The 23915-nt window shown below is 40.4% G+C and overlaps 1 protein-coding gene across 1 annotated transcript in view; it reads right to left on the reverse strand.

Moving 5' to 3' along the window:
- Positions 1-425: 425 nt before the first annotated feature.
- ARFGEF3 (ARFGEF family member 3) overlaps positions 426-23915 on the reverse strand; it is a 95647-nt gene continuing 72157 nt past the window's right edge. Inside the window, exons 22-34 of the mRNA XM_068401787.1 lie at positions 23019-23198; positions 22489-22636; positions 21237-21359; positions 18857-18960; positions 17156-17300; positions 14378-14506; positions 13657-13833; positions 12964-13078; positions 10762-10864; positions 9991-10122; positions 8295-8425; positions 3335-4565; positions 426-2546 (exon numbers count right to left, since the gene is read on the reverse strand). Coding sequence (XP_068257888.1) covers positions 2355-2546; positions 3335-4565; positions 8295-8425; positions 9991-10122; positions 10762-10864; positions 12964-13078; positions 13657-13833; positions 14378-14506; positions 17156-17300; positions 18857-18960; positions 21237-21359; positions 22489-22636; positions 23019-23198 — 2910 coding nt within the window. The 3' untranslated portion in view covers positions 426-2354. The remainder of the gene's footprint in view (positions 2547-3334; positions 4566-8294; positions 8426-9990; positions 10123-10761; positions 10865-12963; positions 13079-13656; positions 13834-14377; positions 14507-17155; positions 17301-18856; positions 18961-21236; positions 21360-22488; positions 22637-23018; positions 23199-23915) is intronic.

The following is a 23915-nucleotide window of genomic DNA, read 5'->3' on the forward strand; positions in this document are numbered from 1 at the left end:
CTTTCCTTTCTGTTTTACAGAAGGATTTTTGTATTGCAACCACAACACATAACCACAGTGTTTCCGAGATACTAGTCCCTCTCCTGGAGTCCTGAGTGATTCCGTTGGTACTGCTATCAATTTTACTTCTCTAACACAGTTCAGGGATTTGCTTTAGTTTTAGATTAGTACAGCAAGGATCTGCATCCATTCAATGCATGCATAATGAAAAACAGCAGAGTTGGGTGTTTTGCATACAGTTTATTATTCTGATTTCTGTTGTTGCCTAATTAATGTACTCCTTTAAAAGCAGTTCTGTATAGATGCCCAATAAAAACTTTAACAAAAATATAACCACCCTTTTACTCTACCTAAAGATGTGTAAGAAAGACATGGCAACAGAAATCAAACCATGCCACTACTCTCCCAAGGGCAAATCTCACCTGTCCCCAACAAAGTATTAAAACTGTCAGAAGAAAACTGACAATTGATAAATTGTTAAATTATTCATTTATAAAGTCAATGTAGGTGGTAAGAAAGAGTTGTTTTTAAGGAATTTTTATGTCCTTGAAACAATTTAGCAAAGGGAAGTTTTGAAACAAAGGGAAACAGTGTGACTGACACTACAGAAAGTTACGGGACAAATATTCCCTGCACAAGTGTAGCAGGTAACAAACGGGAAGTGGGCAACGGAGGGAAAAGGCAGGAGGATAGTGGCAGACTTTGTAAACACATCAGCTTGGGTGACGGCTGTTCAGTGGAGCCTCCTGGCTCCCTCTGTTTTCCTAGGTTTAAGATGCTAAAAGTTGTGCAAAATCCAGGCCTGATATAAAGGGATGCCATTTTGAGTATGCTTTGGAGCAGGAACTGAAGCTGTATATTTATTTGGTGTGCATATTTTAATAGCCTTGGGAGAACAGCATTAAGGGGTTAACATCATTAAGGGGTTATCCAAGATTAAGATCAACTTATTTTCAACAAATTATTTCAACTTCTAATCAACAAATTATGTAGTACAGGAGTATGAGATGGAAAGTCCCAGGGGCTTAACTTGTGCAGCAAGGTAACCCTTTGCTGTGTCTAGTGTGAACAGCATCACATGTATTTGACAATACAATAGTCAATCCTTCCCATTTTCCCACCCTTTAATAATATCAGCAAATTGTAGTAGTCACTATAGGAGGGGGATGTACCTCCGTGAGGATCTGTCCCCTTGTATTTACAGCAGCAGACAAGAAATGGGAGAGAAACAGGAAAGATGATACCTTTCTTTCAGACTATTTTCCATCTTGATTCAGCTCAGTGTGGAGTGATAGGCTAAGTTTAACATAGGTGATAAGGGTGTTCCTGGCTACAGCAGCTCTATATAAGCAAACATATAAGTTTCCAGTCGAAGAATAAGCTAACTTAGCTGCAGTGTTGCTTAAACTGGAACACTTTATCTCTACTCTGTTTAGTTGAATGCTGGGTATTGGCACATGCTGGTATTTACTCTGTGGTGTGTGTTCCCCCCAGCTTCACAGGAAACAGCAAAACAAACTTCCCTGTTGCCCTTAGGAGGAATTAGACATGTGGAAAAATGACCAGCTGTAGGCATAGCTGAAGAGGCAGCCAGGGTAGTGGTATAGAGAGGGCAACTTGATGGTGCCATTTCTCTTCAAGCAATACTCCACAAGAGCAATGAAATGATGAATAGTCTGTGCTCGGTTCACCAGTTTAAGACCTGGGATACTTTAATAGTCACTTATTAGCTATCCTAAATGTGACCAGACTTCAAAGGCTCTTCTCAGAGCAAAATAAATTTCCACTTTCTCTAGTGAGTGAGGCATACTGTTACTACAATAATATTTATTTAGCTTTTTTCTCTCATGCTAATTACAGAAGGAAAAAAAGTTACCCTAAACAAGTGTCACCTTTTCATTTGTCCTATAGCCCCACCTTTTTCCTGACTTTTTTTTTTTTTTTTTTTTAAGTTACATAGACTTACTGGCCTGGTTAGACATCCAGATGACAGTTGCATTCACAGCTAATTGCAAGTATAGAAGTTCAGCCGCAGTTTCATGTGGCTCCCACTGTTGCAAATTTGAATTAAAATGAAGGCTACTGAAATGTATCACCCCTTCAGGTACTAGCCTGATTTACTGTCAGTTTCTGGGTTCTGGGGCCATTCCAGAACCCCCTGGACACACTCATGCTTTGCCTCCTTTGCTAGTGTGAGTGAGGGACACACAGTCTCAAGTGGATAGAGGATATACATGGACAAGCTCATTGTTTCTTAATTTATCACCAACAAATAGGCAATGAATGAACCCCAAATATTTCTCTGCTGTATACCTTGGACGTCTTCTCCCCTTTGCAACAGAGCACAGCTAGGTTTAAATAATGATATCGTAAACTCGGCCCACTCTTCCCAGCCACTCCCGTACTGCCTGGCGGACACGGATATCTGTCACGTGGCAAGTCAGCTGGCTGATACAGGGGAACACCACTGGCTGCAGTGCTGTGAAAGTTTGGTCTGGCAGGGCCTGAATCTGGTTGAGAACTGTCAGCACCATGTTGGTCCATGCCTACAAACAAATTGGATACAAAAAAAGACTCTTTAGAAGACCTTTCTGAATAGACGAGCTCATCGGTTGAGGCAGAAAATAAGACATCTGGTGGTTGCAGCCTCATGAAGAGGACTGAGTAATGCCAGCATATTCATTTAATGTTCACTGTGTCTTCCTAACTCACATTCAGTACTGTAAGTAATTGACTTTGTATTGCAGGTATCATGCTCACCCTTCATCACCTTTTATTTCATCCCACAGTGAACAAAGACTTACAAGTTTGGTGCTTTCACTGATTTGTTCACTTGGACATGCAAGAAGCAAGTTTCTGTTTAGCAACAGAACCCACTATTTCTGCTGTTCTGGGAACAAAAATCCCTTCAGAAATTTTTGTTCTGGGAACAAAAATACCTTCTTAAGTACAAAAGCCATTGTGACAAGCAGCATCACATTTTCAAAAGCCCTTAAGTGGGCTAGAGCCCTCAGCAGTAAGCAATGAATTCATTGTAGGCTGTTAGTTCTTAGGACTAAGTGCAGCTTTGGCCCCACTCGCAGAAGCACTCTTGAAAGCTGTACTAGTATATGCCTGGCAACACTTCCACGGATTTTCTTTTGATAGGACAGGATCAGGTTTTTATCAGTGTCAGCTGCTGAAATATTCAGTCCTCATCATGACGACTTCTTTATGTAACGAAGACATTTAATGAAGAGATTATAATCATGATAATAAAAGCAATAGAAAAAATATTTATAGGTATCTTTTTAACTATTACTACTATTATTAGAATTCTGCAAGTACGTCCTACCTGTATCTGGGCCTCGGCATCCCTAACAGATATATTCAGGGAGCTGACTGTGGATCCTGAGCGTGGTCTCTTCTCTTGTCTCAGGACCTCTGGACCAGCACTGAATGAATGTCTCATTTGACCTTGATCTATAAGATGTTGTGGCCGCTGGAGTATGGGCGAATCTGGCCCTCTTGAACCCAGGAGTTCCCCTTTCTTTTCCACTTTGACCTCTTTAGTGAAGGATGTCATGGCCTGTTGCTGCTTTCTTTTCTTGTATTCTGTCATGAGCTTGGAGATAGTTTTGTCAGTGGCTATGGTGTAGATCTTGTTGCCAGCACTCTCCCACCATTCTTTTTTCCTGGTTTGCTCTTTTTTCTCTGGTTTAGGACTTGGGGGTGGGGGTAGCAGCAACATTTCTCCAGTCCCTCCTCGGGGTGTTAGGCTGTCTCCTAGTTGGTCCCTGATTTGACTCCGGTCATCTTCTGATGGTGTGTCCTTCCCAGATTGCCCTCCGGTCGATGGGGTGGAGGTTTCTGAGTGAAAGGATGGTAAAATGAAGAAAGGGTCGCCTTTGAACACTGGAGGCTCCTCTACGTTATTCTCCAAGTCCAGATGCATCTGGATATAGTTGTTGCACAGTTCCATACAAAGCTTATGAAGACGCTTGATTAGCCATCCCCAGTCTGCGTTGCTGACAGGCTGTACACTCAGAGATGGTATTCGAGCCCTCCACTGTCTCTTCTCCTTCCCTCGTGGGGGACTGACCTGTGCAGTTTCTTCAAAAATGTCTTCATCTTCTGAAGAACACTGCTGTGATGAGTCTGTGCTTCTCTCATCATCTTCAAAGAGGATCTTTTTCACTTGCTCTGCAGTGATGTTCTCCTGGTTTGTCAGGACTGCACAAATCAAAGCATGGAAGTAGATGTTGAAGCTCATTGCTGACTGCCGATACAAGTTGGCAGCTCCACTAATGCCAGACACTTTTTTCAGCAAACACTTCAACCCAGGTCTGGTGTCAAACTCTCTGGCTGTTCTATAGGAGTCCAGCAGTAAGTCAAAGATGACAGCCAGGTTTTGCATGGAGATGTACCTGAGAAAACCAGCCAACTTGTTTTCTGGTACTTGTATTGTCATTTTCTCCTCCAAGTTAGAAGGGCCTTTCACAAATTCTTCCAGTAAGATGTCATATAAATTCTGGAGCAGTACTTGGTGGGACAGCAAGCTCACCACTATCGTCCTGAAAGGAATACTTGGTAAACCAAGCATGGGGAGCAAAAAAAAAAATAAATATAAAAATGGTGCATTGTGCTTTTACTAGAAGTACAGGAATACTTCATATTTTAGAATCTAATATGAAAGATGCAAATGAAAGGCCAAATTCTCACAGCCTTGTTACAAAAAAGTGGAGGAAGATAAAGTTGTCTAGAATAGTCTTTCAGCTACTCTTTCAAATACTTTCCTAGAAGGGAAGACACATTAGTTAGGAAAAATAACTGTCCACAGCAAGCACACTAATGGCACTTGTGCAGAGGTGGTATTAAAACAAGGCTCTGTTATAATTTTTGTCCTTTTCTCCAGAGACGTCTAACACTGAGGGATTAAATATTCTGTGTTTCAATTTCATGGCAGCTGCAAGTACTCTCAATATTTCAGCCTGCTATGACAGAGGAATTTGTCAACACACAAGTTATGCAGCACTTCTGCCATTCGTCCCTGACTATATTTTCTGGTTTTGTTGCTGAACTGTGGTTAAGTTGAAATATCCTTAAAATTCCTCCACCAGCATTTCAGCCAGCCTTAACTTTGCCATGACAAACTGAGGCCAAAACTAGTTTACTACGCGGTTTCCATTTCCACTAATGCCAGGAGTACTTCTTAAAAATAAAACACAAAGAGCCAACCAACCAATAAAAAAACATCTACAGAAAAATCAGCAGTGCAATGGAGCATGCAAAGAAGCTTAAGTCTTGCTGAAGGCACATTTCACTGTTTGCTCTTAAGACGTCAACTTGAACACTGAGAGCCTAGCATGGAAATATATATTCCTAACCCTGTTTCTCACATGTAATACTGGGTGATTCTTAGCTGTGCTTCTGTTAGAGGGATGCTGTTCTAGATTTCACTGATTTTTGATTTGCACAGGGAACCCAGGAATGGCAAATTCCCTCAGCCAAAGTTTTCAGGTCATTCACTAGTAAATAACATTGAGAGGCTTACAGGGAAGGGAGGCTAGGAAGAAGAGGTGGGACAGGATTGTTGTTTGGTATCTCATGGATTTAAAATTATAAACTGTGAAGCCTATTTTTAGGCATTTAAAAAGAAAAGTCTTTCCATAAGATTGCAGTGTCAATGTTTTAAATGGAGCTGGTGCTCTGGTACACATAGTAATACTTATTTTGATTTAGGGAACTATGATGGGTCACATTTTAATTAGCACTGCTATCTAGTCAGGAAGAGGTTTTTCAGTTTGCTTGCAATACTGAAGTTTTAGGTCTAAGTCAAAGTAAATCTTCATATAGCACGACATGTTCAGTTGCAGACCTTTAATTTTTTTGTTGCAAAAATTATTCTACTTTCATTAAACAACTTTCAAAAGTGTTTTCAAAATACCAAAACAAAAAAGCCTATTTTTTTTTGAGAAATCATAGCAAAACTTGTTTTGAGAATGCAACACTTTAAAAAAAATCCAGCAAAATACATATTTTAACTCTCAAAATTTTACCTTATGTTAATTGAATTACAAAAGCACACAAATTGTCCTGATTTAAAAAAAAAAAAAAGTCCTGAGTTGACAGACTATCATATGCTTGGCCATGTAGAAGCTATAGGTCAGACAAAACTGTGCTTCTAGGGTTAATTTACCTATGTCAGTTCACTTACCAGGATACAGCTCCAGTGCTGATACATCAGTGAAATTTAATAGTCTTATTATCTGACAGTGCTAAAATCTTAATGATTAATACATACAGTGGAACTCTTCATGGAGAAGTAGTTTTCCACTGTAAAAATGACTAGAGGCTCTGACTCAGAAAAGCTCTTAAGAGCATGTATAAAGTTAAATGAGTGCTTGCATTGATTTCAACAGACTAATCCTGTTTCAAAAGCAGGATCAGAATGGAGATCTGCTTTTCCTTGTAACAGCCAAAAAGTCAATTTCCAAGGACAGTTTAAAGTACTGCTCAATTCCAAAAGAAACTACTACAGAGCTATAGGTGAAACACACAGTGCCAAAGCTGGTTAAGGATAGTATTTTCTTATTCTGCCTGAAGTTTCAAACTGAAATGTATTATTACTTTTTAGGAAGAAGAAAAGCTCCCTTACCCCAGCTTCCTGTGAAACGATGCAGCATTAAGGAAACAAAAGCAAAAAAGGGAGAAGAGAAACCCCACTAAGGTTAAAGTAAAACTTTTGAAAGGCCACAGTTAGTAGCATGCAAGACTGGCATATTACTGCACTGCTGTAGCAAATAATATGAAAAACAGTGGCACAGTCAACTTTTTGAGCCCTGTTTTGGTGAAAAATGAGCATTGCTGGGGTAATATTTGCCTGTTGGCATATACACTTTTTGCAGTTGTTTAGACAAGGTGCAGTGTGAGAGCATTCAGAGTTTGTATTAATTGCAAGCTTTATTTATTTGTTTGTTTAAAGACCAGCAAGACCCACACTAACTTTACGAACGCAGCCTGTTAGATTGCATGGCCTTACGTGCCATGAGAGGGGAGTACTCCAGTCTTTTGCTTTGCATTCATTAGAACAAGAAGAATGATCTGCAAACCTCTGGATAAAGCAGGTACTTTCCCACCAAGAAGGAAGGGTTTAGACTGTGATCTCAACCTTTCTTCATCTCTGCACAGGGCCCTGTTCTCTGAAGGTGAGGCAACAGAGCACCTGCTCTTGGGGGAAACTTCTGTACAGATGTGTAAGACTAGAGACATCTTGCATGGTCTTTCCTCCTGTCCGTCCAAAGAAGGACCATCACATTCTGGCTCCTTGTTGCAAGCAACAGTTTAGTTTTGAATGAGAATGCCTGAAGTGGTACAGAAGCAGGTTTGGTATCTAGTAAAAGACAATTTCATGCCATGTATTACATGCCTTGCAAGACAAACACAAACCCTGAATGCAGAATTCTAGTTCTTGGCCCTACTGATGTTACAGCACTTGTTTAAACAAGTGAGCACAAGCAAAAAGAAATATTCTTTGAAAGAATCAGACTGTCATGCAAATGCATGAGTTTCTGAGGTGGTAACATATAGAAGGATTTCCACAAAAATAAAGTGCCAAGCAAAACCAATGTTCCCTAGATCAATATCTTGACAGTTTCACAGCTTTGGATGTAGTCTCTTCAATTTATACTGCTCCAGTTTATCCATTAACTTCTTCTACCTTCTTAATCCAGTAACATTGAATTTCAAAGACCATTAGTGAAGCAGACATTATTTCATTTGCTAGGTATCATTAAAAACATAACAGTACTTACAAAGCTTTCTTCAAACTGATATTTTTAACTCTACTTCTTAAAGAAAATAATCTCGATATTGGAAAGATTTTCCTAGTACTTCCTATGAGAATTCTTTTCTTAATTTAATCTGCATTTCCTCTTACTTGAAGGCTTTGCATGACCTTATGTATCCTTCAGGTATTTGTAACCTACCAACTTTTACTATCTATCTAGTAGAAGTGTTTTCCTTATTTAGCTTTCTAAGGGCCACTTTATAGACCCTGACACAGGTTTATCTATAACTATAACAGCTCTTGGACATGCCTGCTCACCAGTGTATGATCACAGGAGAGCAGATAGTAGTAAACTATTGTCATCTGTGCCACAAAACCTAATTTTTATTTGATCGGTGTGTTCCATTTTTTTGATGAGACCTACGGAGTGGCATGGTTTGCCAGGCTCTGTTCACATCTCTGACAGCCTGACAATATTTTTATTTTGCTTTTAATGACACAGTATTTTCCTGAGAAGATATTTTACCTTCTCTGGGTATGCCCATTTGGTTTCTTATCTGGTGGCAGGTCAATGATGAGCACGCACGACTGGGCATGTTCAAACCCTTCCTTGTTGCTAGGAGTCTTTGGGGAGCACTGAGTCTCCAGCATGAAGACCTAGAAAACAACAAGTTACATAAAACAATCAGTTCAGCACTTGCACTGGGTCTTTGGGGGGTCTGAGAATAGGATTTCCTGCATTGTGAAAGATCTGTTATGATGACTTATTTTACCATGATGGGGAGAATGCAAGGTATCCCCCCTGCCAGACCTTCCCTGGAGCATGCTGCTTTGGTAAAACAGCCTCAGAGCCATGGGCTACCTCCAGACACCCAGCAGAGCACAGGACAAACGACGGATATCTTTTTCTTTGAACTTGTATAAGGCATAATACCAAACGCCAAAACAAGCTTTCTGCTGTCCGTATACTATCAGAAAATATCATGTATAGTGGAGACAAGGACCTGTTTGCATAGTTAGCGTGTTGTACCTAGAAAGGTTGGTTGTTGGAAGGATTATTTTCAGCCACGAAGATACAACAGACACCTAACTCACAATTCTTTGGGTGGGAAATAGGGAAACAACTCTCAGTTGCTGTAGCTTTGTTTTGTAGATTAGTAGTTGTGTCAAATCCCCACTGAGAAGGACTCAGGGAGTGCTACTGACAGTCTCTACAAGAAAAGTGTAAATGCTACACTCCCTGCTTTCTTGAGTTCTGCATCTTTAAAACTTAACTTAAAACATTTTTTCTATTCAAAAAAAGTCTGCCACAGCCACATTATTTGTGATCACAAATCCTGGTCTGTGTGTCTCAGATTTTCAAGCAGCATCAGGGTATGATTAATCAAGTCAGAAACTGACACCAAACATCTGTTGGCTCTTTTAATCCAGCTGCTTTCCCATGCTGAAACTGTCATACAGTATTTACAGTTTTATGGTAACTTGCAGGTCATTAAGTTCAGTCTGCTGTATTTCAAGGAACCTGTTTCATAAAATGAACCACCTCCATCATAGTCAAAAGGACCCTGAGAAGGTTGTCTCCAAGCTTGCTCTGCTGATCAGGAGTTAGTGGTGAGCTTTAAATCATTTGTTAAATGTCAGCTTATCCTCTAGTTCTCAGTAACTCTTTTTCTTCTCTGCAATCTATTTATGGAGAAAAAAATCTACATTCCTCTTCAAACTCTGCTTTGATAAGTTGAACAAATCTTGTTTTTCTAGTTTCATATCACAATCCCTGTTCTAGTGCATTTTTTCCCTTCAAAATGATCATTCTTTAACAGAGTAATTAAAAATGTATATGACATTCTAGATGAGAATTCATAGTGCCACTACTATTTCCTTTTCTCTATCAGAAACATTTCCACTGATGTACACTAAGGTTGCCTTTTTTAAAGATACATTACACAACAGGGTCATCGTCAGTCCTCCTCAGGTACCTATGCATCTTTCCCCACCCTAGGCATTCCTAATTCCTACTTACAGGGGAACAGTTTTAAGGGCTTTTTTCTAGTTTTTATTACTTTTTCCTCAATATTACTGTTAGACAAATAAATGTAAGTCTGGTGATGAGGAACTCTTTGCCCATAGGGTTTGTGAGGAAGGTGGTGGTAAAGGTGTACTTTCATAAAAAAAAGCCCAAGTTTAAAACGTTCTCTGACTTCCCCCAAAACATCAGTCAGTACCTGTTGAGCCATGGCTCTGATTCTCCAGTATTCAGCTTCAGCACTTGGCGAGAGGGAGGGGGCTGCCACCTTCACTTCACAGGCATCTCCACTAAAGCTTTCAGAACCACTGTGGAAATAGCCCAACAGGTTCTATAGAGAGACACAACATCAGACTTTCACTGTGCGTTAAATGAAGCCAGTGACTGTAGTGTTGTCCAGCCTGTTCATGTGTAATACGAGATTCGGAGTGACCTGTCCCATTACCATCAGCCGGTCACGTGCTGCTTAGCATTTGATGTATTTGATGCAAAGGCATTACAACTTCTTATGTAGTCTGGCCTGTGATAAGGATTTTTTTGTTACAAGAAAGATAGTGAGTTAAGAAATAATCTATATGGAGCATGCAGCTACAGGATCAAGTAAGCAACTTTGTCTTCTGTCTAGTTTTAACTAATCCAAAGGAAGAAATAGACCAACAGGTAAGTTTTTACCTACTAAACTCTTCTGATTTCATAGTGGCAGGGCAATTTAAAATAAGTCTGGACTATTAGTGATCAGTGTTGTCTGCACACATTTAGGAAAAACTGATTTCAATCTCCATTGTTGATCCAACACCTTTCATTGTGAGTGAACTGACAAAATAACAAAAGCTACCACATAATTCTTACACTTCTTTTCTTGGCTCTATACCCAAAAACTTTTCTGAAAAAGAAAAAGCAACCTGTCAAAAGTTAGTGACTCTATAACTAGAGTGATTAGATTTTAACTGTCAGAAAAAAGACAGTTTACCTTTACTGGCTCCAGAGTGGCAGAGAACGCATCCTGCAAGGCACAACATGCAAGCCTCCACATCTCTTCAGTAAAAACAGGCCCTGCTGTCACTAACACATACCTGCAAGGACAAAGGAAAACGTTACCATGTTAAAGAAGGAACTAGACAATTCTTACTTCTAATGGAAAAAGCTTGAAAACAGAACAAAAGGCCTACTCAGTAGCTAGCTAATGATATCCCACCTCCTCAGTTGTTACCCTGACCTATTTTTGTAATTACTCTGTAGTTTTGTCTTTTTTTTCTCCTTTGCTTTTTCTCTTTATGTAGTCATCTAGAACTTAATCTGGCTACTGCCATAAAAGACAATAAAAATGTTTCTATAAATACTTTAGCAACAAAAGGAGGACTAAGGAGAACCTCCATCCTTTATTGGATGCGGGGAAGAAACATAGTGACAAAGGATGAGGAAAAGGCTGAGGTGCTTAATGCTTTCTTGGCCTCACTCTTCAGCAGTAAGACCAGTTGTTCTCTGGGTACCCAGCCCCCTGAGCTGGAAGACAGGGACGGGGAGCAGAATGAAGCCTCCATAATCCAAGGGGAAATAGTTAGTGACGTGCTACGCCACTTAGACACACGCAAGTCTATGGGGATGGATGGGATCCCCCCCAAGGGTACTGAGGGAGCTGGCAGAAGTGCTCACCAAGCCACTGTCCATCATTTATCAGCAGTCCTGGCTAACCGGGGAGGTCCCATGTGACTGGAGGTTAGCAAATGTCATGCCCATCTATAAGAAGGGCCAGAAGGAGGATCCGGGGAACTACAGGTCTGTCAGTCTGACCTTGCTGCCAGGGAAGGTTATGGAACAGATCATCCTGAGTGCCATCACACAGCATGTACAGGACAACCAGGTGATCAGGCCCGGTCTGCATGGCTTTATGAAAGGCAGGTCCTGCTTGACTAACCTGATCTCTTTCTATGACAAGATGACCCACTTACTGGATGAGGGAAAGGGCTGTGGATGTTGTCTACCTGGACTTTAGTAAAGCCTTTGACACTGTTTCCCACAGCATTCTCCTGGAGAAACTGACTGCTTATGGCTTGGAAGGGCATATGCTTCGTTGGGTAAAAAACTGGATGGATGACTGGGCCCAAAGAGTTGTGGTGAATGGAGTTAAATCCAGTTGGTGGCCGGTCACAAGTGGTGTTCCCCAGGGCTCAGTATTGGGGTCAGTTCTCTTTAATATCTTTATCAATGATCTGGATGAGGGGATCGAGTGAGTTTGCAGATAACATTAAGGTGGGCGAAAGTGTTGATCTGCGTGAGGGTAGGAAGGCTCTGCAGAGGGATCTCGACAGGCTGGATTGATGGGCCAAGGCAAATTGTATGAGGCTCAACAAGGCTAAGTGCCGGGTCCTGCACTTGGGTCACAACAACCCCACGCACCACTACAGGCTTGGAGAAGAGTGGCTGGAAAGCTGCCTGGTGGAAAAGGACCTGAGGATGTTGGCTGATGGTCGGCTGAACATGAGCCAGCAGTGTGCCCAGGTGGCCAAGAAGGCCAACAGCATCCTGGCTTGTATCAGAAATAGTGTGGCCAGCAGGACTAGGGAAGTGATTGTCCCCCTGTACTCGGCACTGGGGAGGCCGCACCTCGAATACTGTGTTCAGTTTTGGGCCCCTCACTACAAGAAAGACATTGAGGTGCTGGAGCAGGTCCAGAGAAGGGCACCGAGGCTGGTGAAGGGTCTAGAGCACAAGTCTTATGAGGAGCGGCTGAAGGAACTGGGTTGTTTAGCCTGGAGAAAAGGAAGCTCAAGGGAGACCTTATCACTCTCTACAACCACCTGAAAGGATGGTGTAGTGAGGTGGGTGTTGGTCTCTTCTCCCAGTTAACAAGTGATAGGACAAGAGAAAATGGCCTCAAGTTGTGCCAGTGAAGGTTTAGATTGGACATTAGGAAAAATTTCTTCACTCAAAGGGTTGTCAAGCATTGGAACAGGCTGCCTAGGGAAGTGGCTGAGTCACCATCCCTGGAAGTATTTGAAGGACATGTAAATGTGGTGCTTAGGGACATGGTTTAGTGGTGGACTTGGCAGTGTTAGGTTAACGGTTGGACTTGATGATCTTAAAGGTCCTTTCCAGCCAAAACGATTCTATGATTCTATAAAGACATCTTTTTTTTTTTGAATATGCTAACGGAGTGAATAGACTGTCTTACCTGATACAAGAGCAGCCAACTCTGGAAATAATTTCTGTTGGTTCTGCTACACAGTCTACCAGCAACTTGAAAAGATCTTTCAGCATAGTATTGATCATATTTTCATAACCAATATCTATAAGGAAAAGACATAGATTGGTTTTAACATCATTGCCTTTTCATTATAATTAGAGATAAACAGTCTTGCTACACTTACTGCTGTTCAGAGACTTTGCAAAACTGAATCTTTTTATGCAGCTATCACTAGAGTTCAATTTTGAAACATGCATCACATCAAACTGAAATAAGAACAGTCCTTTTGATGTGAACAATATAAAATGTCTGGGCTTAAGTGGTACTGGAGAAATTCTGTTAGATTCTGTTTCTGAATATTCTTGTTCTTTATGATCAAAGTCTTAGTATCTTCTTTTGGAAAGTATAATATAGACTGTGATGATGTATCATTTTGAAAATAGCCCTGCTCTGAGTGGAGGCTGGACTAAATAAATTCCCTAGGTCCCTTACAAGTTAATTTTTTCCATAATTCTAAACCTTATAAAGAAAAAAAAAACCCCAAAGAAACAGTAATTTTCAACCCTCTTCCTCTTATTTTATGCTTGAGTAACCAAAAAGCAATGAAACCATCTTTTCAAGTAGCTATTCAGTAACATGCCACTGATGATTGTCAGTAGATGTGATAGTGCAATAACATACCTGAGTGTATGAAATTTTGAATATGCTCCACCACAAGTTCACAGGAAAGGCCAATGGCATGCTTGAAATTAGCAGATGCCACATCCCAGTAAGAATGGTCACCATGGCTGCGATGGAGCCAAAGAGACATCGTGGGAAGAAGAAGATGTACAACTGCATAAATGCCAAATCCTGGGCCTTAAAATAAACACAATGATGGTTGTATATTTTTGCTTACAAAGCCTACATGCACAGTAAATTTGCTAAGTTGTTTCAAGCTTGAGGCCAGGGGCGGTGTTAAAGAAAGCACGTTGTGAAACTTTTTTTGTGGGATGAGAGGGGTAAGCAGTTTTGTATCTAGTTGTGAGGTAGTATATGAACATTTAGCCAACTGTTTACCTGCTGTCTTTCCCAGCAGGTCCACAGGACTATGTAATTTTCTTTTTCCATTTCCTGGACACCAGACAAACATTTTCCGTGGCTAGGGCATCGACAGACACCTCTTTATTTGTGCAATAAATGTAAGAGTATGTTCATCATACTCTTAAAAGATGCCTTCTGTCAACATAGAACGATGCACTAACTGGAACAACAGATCATGCTCTGAGAAAATCCCTTTCTACTCGAGAATGTCTCTGTGCAGTTCTAGCACGAGTAACACACTTTACAGAAGTGGTTTAGGATCCTAAGAGGTTCAGGTCAGGGCTCTACTAGCTCATATTTTATCAAGCCCTTTCATTACCAGGTGTCTTGGCAACGTCCCTCAGCAACTCAAAGAGCAAATCCAAAGTAGGAGGCTGGTGCTGGCGGGGACAGTTGGATATGGCAGTTGTTAATTCTTCCAGCAGAATAATCCAGACATTGATAAGGCCTACAAGTAAGGAAATAAAGATTAAAAGCCATGAGTGAGATACTGCGTTGACCACTAGTGGAACTTGCCCTCAGAAAGTGATGGAGGCTAAGAAATTAATTAACTTAAAGATCATGGGTTCTTGCATGTTCACTGTTGCTGTATAATGGCTGTGGGCAGTATCAATTTTTGAAATGACGGTCTCCTTTTCCTTCCCTTTTTATTAAGTTTGTGTTTTGTCCCTTCCTTCCTCCTTTCATGTACATCCTGTTCTGGACTTCTTTCTTAGTTTACTACTCCCAGTAGTCCAGTCTCTTTAACTTTGGGGTTTTTTAAATTTTTTTAATGGAGCATTTTATACATCTCACTACCATTGCAAATGCTGCCCAGACAGGTTTGTACCCATTTAGGTTATGCTTTTAGGTAAGGATCCTAAGGTGACCTGCCATAATTTAACTCTATTTGGTACCCAAAACTGAACAGCAATAATGCCTCATGAAGTACCATCAGGCTGCCTCATGTGTTATCTTTAGATGTTAAGAGGTCACAGATAGAAGAGTAATAAATGTGTATATGGCAGAGCTGGACAACTACCAGAATAGCAGTTAGGATACAGGTAGTACTGTGACTTCATATCTACATTAGCAAACATGTATCCCTAAAAGATTATGGGATACAACTAGTTTTCAATACAATTTTGAAGATGGCTATGAACTGCTGCCCTTTAATTTTTCACAGATCACGTAGGTACTTGCTAGTTCCCCATGATATTATGAATGAGTAGAAAGATATCCCATATTACACTCATAATGCTCCTGCAATGTATAGTGTTATTCCTGATTTAAGTCTCCTTAAAAGGCTATGGGTTTATTAGGCTAAAATGGATTTTACTTTGGTTCACTAATAAGCCCTTCTTCTCTGCCACTGGTAGCCATGCTGATGTAGTCTGTGTCTGCATGATGCTTGCTGGCTAATTATGGTCCAAAAGCAATAAAAAAAGGCTGCAAGGGAACTTTGTTTAAGATGCACTGAGTTTGCTGACTGCAAGAGTCTTCCTGAGAATCAAGGAAAATGCAGTGAAAATCATTACTGAGTAACTGGGTTGATTATTTATTCACACCATTTCCGCAGGGCAGTACGTATGGTGACGTTGTTTGGAGTCATATAGACTTCAATGATGTTTCTAGATAAAGAAACAGCACAAATCACTCAGCACGAAATTTGGGTATCTTCAAATCTGGAAGAACTGAGTATCTCTTAGAAACATCCTCTTGAAGAGTTTGACATGGAATCAAATACACACTGCATCACCATTTGGCAAAGTAGGCTAAAACATTTTGCCCCATCTTGGTACTGACTTTCAGCACTAGAGTGCCAGGTGAAGCACTGTCTTCTGTCTTCGTAAAGCCAGTTTGCCTAGCAATGTTCTAATACCATTACCAGCTAAATAAAAACAGTGTGAAGTTTCAGCGCTTAGCTCTGACAAGAACCAGATCAGAAGGTTTCTTTGCTGCAGGGTGGCATTTCTATTCATGGAAAGCAAGACATTGATAGGCAGAGCCACTTCAGAACAGTAGGCAAGTGGTGGTCACCTGAGGTGGGGAGACCCTAGGTCAAGTCTCAAGCCTGATTCAAAGCAGACACTTCAAGTGTCTTGGGTCTCCCACATCCCAGGTGAACATCCTAAAATTTCCAGAGAGAAAAAAAAAACAAACAAACAAACATAGAAAGAAGAAAGTAAAAGTGTTTTTTTTTTAAAAAAAAACAAACTAGGACTTGTGGTTTGCTTTTTTCAGAGAATAGCTTTTCTCTCCGTTATCCAGGGTAGCAGTGGAACGGGACAATCCATGTGGTGGAAGAGCCTAGATAAAAGTAAGTACCAAGAGTCATTCTGGTGAGGAATGTGAATGAAATGCATTGGAGTCAACCTGCTTTCTGCCTGGTTGGAGCTGGCTCTTCACAGAGGCAGCCAGGTCGGAACAGCTCAGTAGTTCAGATATTCACATGTGACTGTAATGTACTGCTTTGAAGGGCCGTCATGAGTCCAGAAGCAGTAAGGCTGCATTCCTCTACCACTTGGCTCCACACAGATCTAGTTCATCAAACACCTGATTAATCCACAACCCACATAAGCCACACAAATAATCGGGAGACAAATGCTGTTTGTTTTTCTGGAGGTCATAGTGCTTTTCATGGACTTTAGAAATACACCATTTAGCTCAACAGGCCACGGGATGTAAGTCTGGAAGCATATTTAAACAAGTATTCTTCATCTTTCTAAACTCTAACTCTACACTGATATTTTTTCTGTTAAAGGCAGGCCTGCCAATACCAACCTTAAAAGGTTTTCACTCCTTTACTTCAGCTGTGGTCTAGAAAGTATTTTTGTGTTAGCTCTCAGAAATATATACTGGTTGTATTATGAATATCAGGTTAATTAAAATATTATTATCTTGTCCCAAGAGAGGGGTTGTATTTTTCTCATATATGAGCTGTACCTTTTAACATAAAGAAGATGATGTGACCTGAACTTCCAAGCTCTGTGTTCGTGTGTGTTCGTGTGTTCGTGTGTGTGTGTGTGTGTGTGTGTGTGTGTGTTGGCAAAATTTAGAGAGACATGTAGAAGAAGCAACTGATTAATTCCGCATTTACTGCTTTCCATGCACTCACCCGTGTCATCATCAAAGTCAGAAAGGATGCACTCAATACCATCCTCACTGCTGGCTGACTGTTCCTGCACTCTTCGGGGCAAGTTAACCAGCCGGCCACTGAGGAAGATGGGTTTCAAGGGCATTTTATAGATTTTGGCTAACAACTAGGAGGGAGGGGGGAGAAGAGAGAGAGAAAAAAAAAGAGAAGAGAAGATAAATACATATGGGAAAGTTTGTAAAAGCTATCACATACAACACAGGTACGTAAAATAAAATAAAAGCTATGAAAGCACCATGATGTCAGCATCTGTTCTGTTCATCCAGCAATAGTGTAAATGAAGAACGCAACTAGAGGCCAGAATTCTTCTGTTCATTGACAAGTAAGGTGTTGGGGGGAGAAAGAGAGGGAGAAAAGCAATTTAAATAACATATTTTGGGAAGGGAGTGTGCTTCCTCCTTATTTGTGAAAGACAAATGTTACTGCTTACTGATTGCACCTATGACCTAAGAAGCTCCATTAGCTGTACACAGAATATTCTGGAGCTCTGAAGGACTAAGCAAATACTGATAAAAGGACCTGTACAGGTTTACTTCAGAGCTTCGTTGCCTGGATTGTCCATTACACAAAAAATACAAACTTTGCAGAATTGTGCTATATCTGGGATGACACCAGGATTTTAGCAGGCCTTTCTAAAGTCAACCATGTATTTGCAATATACAGACAGAATTTCTTTTTAGTCATTCCTGTTCTTCTTCTACTGGCAAGTTCAAAGGTATAACAACATAAAAATGGCTACTTCTTTTTAAAGAGGAGAAAATATTTCTGCCTCACTGTGGACTGGGGTTTGTAAGGATGAGGAATAGTGATGTGATACGCATAATGTATAGACAGAACATACATTAGATATACACATATTCACTAAATTTTTTTAGGTGAACAAGTACAGTTTGATATGTCTGCTGTTTATTATTTTGAGCTGCTTTCGTCCTTCCTTCTCCTGTCAGTCTCTGTACTGAATCCACCCATTATCTCTGAATTTAGATATTAAGTCCTTTCAGCTGTGGTAATATCCTTTGTTATGCATTGGTATTGTACCCAGAAAAAACATGGCCTGGGTCCAACAAAAAGTAGTACCAACCTGCAGGTACTACAGAAATACAAACAACATTATAAAATCAGACAAAAAGCGTCCTAATAACCCTGGATAATAATCTGTGCTGTGTGCAAGGAGATTACAGGAAACATGCCAGCACTCTAATTGTTAGAGGTTTGCTTTGAGCTTCAGATATGTTTTCATGGTACAGATAAGCTGCTGCTGTGTTTTAGAGTGTGTAACCTCTTGCTCTTCTTAAGATCGGAGAATTCTCAGGGTTTTTTTTTTTCCCTCCTTTATTCCAAACACTGTTTACAGTAACTGTTTAAATAAGAATGAATGTAGCTTTGAATACGTTACTACTAGGTTTTGAACATTCACATTTTCCCACATGCGCCTTGGGTCTGAGTGTTCTCATCTCCTCAGTTTTCCCACCGTTAGCTGGCCTAGAAGGTACGAGATTCCTTCAGATTGCCACTCTCCATCTGGCAGCGCAGGTTATTACCATCAGGCTTACCACAGATTCTGTTGTGTTCATGCAAACCATTTAACCATTGATGCAAAGCCTGGAGGTTAGAACTGCTTCCTAGGCCAGGTTAGTACCTGTATAAGATTGTTCATCATACCTGAGAACATCTCCTGAGGTAATCAAGCGCGGGAAGGCACAAGTCTGTAGACGCAGATCCTGATCCTGGCACACAGTCACCCATCTCCTTACAATCTACTTCCCCTGGGGATAGGAAAGGCAGCATTGGGAAGGACAGAAGAGAAACAAACAGAGCATTAGTTTTCCTTTTCATTCAGTTGTGCCCTAATGTCTGAATAGAATCCAGAAAACATCTTTTGTTTGATCTTATTAGATGACAACCAGGTGATTCTCATACAAACAATACAGTAATACTGGTCACAGTTTATACATGGACTTCTATATGAATAAGTGCTTTAATAAATACATGCCTATTTAATAACTCTGTAGTAGAGCCTTTGGGAGTTCTTATAATCATACCTTATAGCCATGTCATATTGACTCCACTTCACTTTTCTCCATGCGTGTATGAATTACTTGCTCATATTCACCCTTTGCTCAATCAATATACTAATTTTTTTCTATTCATTTGCACCTCAGTGCCCTGGAGAATTCTTCTACCACAAGTTCTTCCTTTTAGTTTTCTCACTCCTTAAATGCACCATTTTATATTCTGTGCTACAATATTTCCTTCTGCTGTCTAACTCAGGTGTCAAGGTCTCAAAGTTTCAATTGCATGATATCCTCAGGCTCTAGTGTCTCAGTATCACAGGTATTACTAACTCTGTGGCACCAGCAGACTCCTACTTTTAGGTCAGCTTCACTAACTGTATTAAATAAGCAGACCAGTTCCAAGGCATCCTGCTGCAGAGCTCCTCCCTGGATAACTCCATTCACTCCAGCATTTTCCCTGTCTGCACAGTCTGTTTTTCTCCCCGCTCAGCCAGTGTTCTGCTCACCCCAGAATACTTGGCTCATAACCATTTTTCCAGTTTAGCCAACTACTTCTCATTCAGTGCCAAATCGGAAGCTTTACTAAATGCCTATATACATTAACATTTTATTGCCTTAAAAGCTATTCCTCTCATAAAAAACACAAGATAAATATTAAACCCTTTTATTAAATCCTACTTTATTCTCCTTTCACTACATTTATTTGCTTTTTCTATGCCCTTAACTATTTCCTCCATAATGTATTTTAAAGTCTGGTCTACTATTGAGATCAGCCAAGTTAGCCAGTGAAGTTTGAATCCTTTACCATTTATGTGCATTTTAACATAAAACTAGTATATTTGCTATCACTCAGTACTGAAGTATCCCATAGTCCTACTACCTTTAATACAAAAAAGTATCTTGCTTTTTGACATGTAACCATAAAGGGGACAAACTTATTTCATGAAAGTAAGAAACGTAAAGAAATATAAGAGAGGCTTTTAAGTTCTCCAGAAGGAACGTGAGTTCCCTCTACTGGTACTGGACATGTAAGTTTGTTTCTCTTTTGTAGTAACAATTACAATACCGGTCTGTCATCACAAGCTGAATTCTGCCTCCGTTGAAATCAATGGTGAAATGGCTTAGTAAGATGAGAGTAACATTAAAGACCAGATCTGCTGCAGTTAGGTGCTTCATTTAAATCGAAGGGAGTTGCTTACAGACCTAGATACCTCTGTGAATTAATATACATATTAAAAAAAAGCCCCATTTTACCACTCATTAGAAGTTTTGCAATTTACATAAGGAAAAAAAAAAATCATTGTCACAGTTCAACAAAACGTGTCAAATTCTAATGATAAAAGCAAGCCAGGGAACATGAACATGGGGGCAGAATGACCCAGCACCATTTGCCTTTGTTCTGAAGTTCGATGAAGCATCACAATTACTCTGCAGGGTCACCTTGACTTGACACGCCTGGTCTCCACTGCCCTCAGTAACACAACAAAAAAACTAATCAAGGGGACAGAGTGTTGTTAGTTGCAATGCTCATGATCTCACTGAAGGTTCAGAAGGTTTTCAGCACTGCATATGCCAAACTACTGCTGCTGAGGCAAGCAAGGGTAAAAAGGAGCCATGTGGCTTTGACCACTGAATATAAAACATACTCTGTTCTGTTGCAGACAATCCATGCTATCACTGCACAATGCTAGGCCATTTCTGCAATAATCTGGGTTTTGAGGTTTTTTTTTTAATTAAATGAACATAAGCAAGTCCTGATGCAAATTAAGATCAAATGAAACAGACATTTAATAGTGAGATGCGTCTTTGCTGCTATAACAACTTGAAGAATTGATAGCATCAAAAATATTTCTGAAATAATCCCTTGGTCTTGATTTTATTTTTTTAAAGCATTCTGGACTCAATTTCTTCACTGCCTCTCTCCTCCCTACCATACTATGTATTACATAACAGAATTCTCCTCTTCTGCAGGATCAAGTTTGACATACCAAGACTTAATAGGATAAAAGGAAAATGAAAATATTTACCCAGTCCTTTGACAAACTTCATAAGGCACATAATATAACTGGTGGCAGCATTGGCAAAGACCTGGATGCTGTCTGTGTTTAGAAATGCTTCAAAGACATCAAACACTGGAGCCTGGCGTTTTCCTGTGGAAATAACAAGATGAGAACTATTCCCCGTCCCCCATAAATGTGATTTTTCAAAGGTTTTTCAACAATTTAACTGAATCCGTAGAATCTCTTCTATTCTGGGCAGAGACAGAAATGATCTTAGAGGTATAGCCTTCTCTTGCTCCTGAGACAACTCATGTAGCCCTTCATAGGAAGTAATACAGACTCCCTCCTTTGCCTTATCTGTGAAAAATATCAGCTTATGCTTGCCCAAATGGTAAGAGCAGGTTTGAGCTCTTGAACTCAGCTCAGTAGCTGACACTTCTGTTTGGTGGAGGTTTCTGGTTTAGTTCTTGACAACTGCCAAGATGACAGTGGTCACATGGAAAACTATTCAGACTATACAGTAACAAAATAGCCTTGCTTTCCTAAGTAGGTTTTCAGTCTTCAAAAGCTCTATACACTTGCATTTTGCCATTGATCATAACAGATCTGAAAGACAAAATTTAGGAGGAAAACCATATCCTTTACACATGACTTGTAACATTTAAAAATACCTTCTAATGGGGCAAAAGACCAGATTAAAGTGATTTTCCCATATTACCCAGTTTCCACACAAGCAAACATCTCTGCGAGGGATGCGGAATCATTCTTACAGCAAACATGGTTTGTAATAGTGCTAGCAATTTGAAGCCTTGTGATTAAGCGCCTGGATAAGCACTTGCCTAGATTATTACAGTAACTTACCCTGATGTATAAAAGCAATAGGTATCACATAGTAAGAAAGACAGTCCACATGAGACGTGGTGGTTGTACACAGTGTCCTTTCCTTTCTCTAGCAGGACAGTGACAAGGGCCCAGCCAAGCTCAGTACTCCTTCACTACTGTTTTGCCCAGAAATGTTCAAGTAGGTTTGAAACATTTCTTTCTCATTCTACTCATCTGCTAGAATCTAGAAGATAAAAAGTCAGAACAATACCTCTGCTTTCCCTCACATCCAAACTAATAAACCAGATACTTCAGTATGGTCCTGGAGTATTGCAGTACCACTGCTAAGTGCCACTTTTCAGGTAGGGCATTTAAATATATTTAGTTAGTTACTGTGTCCCCAAGGAATAAGAAAGGGAAACAAAAGCACATATGAAACAGTGCAGTAAGTCCTTACCCATAGAGTATTCTCCTACAAGGTACTCTTTAACCTCTAACTTGCTGCTGCTGCTGTGCACTGTTTCCAGGGCACTGAACAGGGGTCTCCATCCTGACTGGATCTGGGTAGAACACATTTCCACCAACTCTCCTATAGAGGTGACCACCTGCAGACAGTGTAGGAGAGGTTAAAAGAATAACACCAAAAAAACAGAACTGATACATAGATGGACCTTCAGAAGGAATGAGGATGGCTTTAAACACATTCCTAGATTTCACTATGTCAGTCCAGACTAAGTTGTTATTATTTTTTTTAGATAATATAAAAGTTTTATGTAATTGCTTTAAAGCCAGGTGCACTGTCTCTGTGCTCTACCACAATGCCGGCTTAGGTAGGCAGAGCCGTCCTGATTCCTTGAAGATGGTCAAGGGGCACCATTTGAAGGGAATTTGGTAAACACTCTCAAGTGAACCAAGTACACTCTGGAGACCATCCTTCTTATGGGTGTGGTAGGCCAGATACAGATACCCTGATCAGGGCTGACTTGCCTGGTCTTGGACATCCTCATCACACAGCTCTAGCTGCATGATACGCTCAAAGGGGCGGAAAAGCGCCTCGTTAAAGTGAAAATGAGAAGGCTCATTCCAGTCTGTCAGCACTTCAGTGAGGATGTCATGGATGAAGGAGACAGCCTTCCGAGACACATGTCTCTCCTTATGACAGGCAGCCTGCAGGGAAAGGAGGAGTATTAGAGTTTCGGTGAGACACTTTTAAGGGAGGTAAGCACTTCATGCTGCCGAACCCTAAAAATGGCTTCACCACTAATGTGACTAGGGACCCCACTGCAATTAAAATGGGTGAGTACTGCCATGGAAACAGATGACTGAAACTCTGAGCTGCTTGGAGTTCCACAGATGCATGAAGGCTTGCTGACAATTCAAAAAGCCCAGAGCTAAAATCAAATAAATTAAATAATAAAACCCACAGAACAGAACTCGTGTGAAATGTTGACTTTGTTTCTACCATGTGACCATTTTTCCCTTCACAAAGGTAGTTTCTGCATATATTCACCATACCTATCTATGAATGACAAAATGTCAGTTTCTATTTGGCTTTTTATGGAACTTAAAGTGAGAAGGTTCTCATCACTTTTGGAAACACTATTAAAAAATTAAACACCAGTGATTCTGGACAGAAAGTTACTGTTTTGAGCAACTACGCAGGTTATGCTAAATTCTGTCCTTTCCTTGATCTTGCTCCTTCCCACTAATGCCCTCGTCTGCACCGAAGTCAACCAAAAAGACTGACCACCCCTGCATTCTAAAATCATGGAAGGTACTTGAGTTTAAACTGGCTTGAGATCATAAAAGACTTAAAAGTGTTCAAAACATGAAAAGTATTTAAACTGGTCTCAGGCTGCATCCAAAGGCAAGTGAGACACTAGT

The sequence above is a fragment of the Nyctibius grandis genome, chromosome 1 (assembly GCF_013368605.1).
Source record: "Nyctibius grandis isolate bNycGra1 chromosome 1, bNycGra1.pri, whole genome shotgun sequence".
Lineage (NCBI taxonomy): Eukaryota > Metazoa > Chordata > Aves > Nyctibiiformes > Nyctibiidae > Nyctibius > Nyctibius grandis.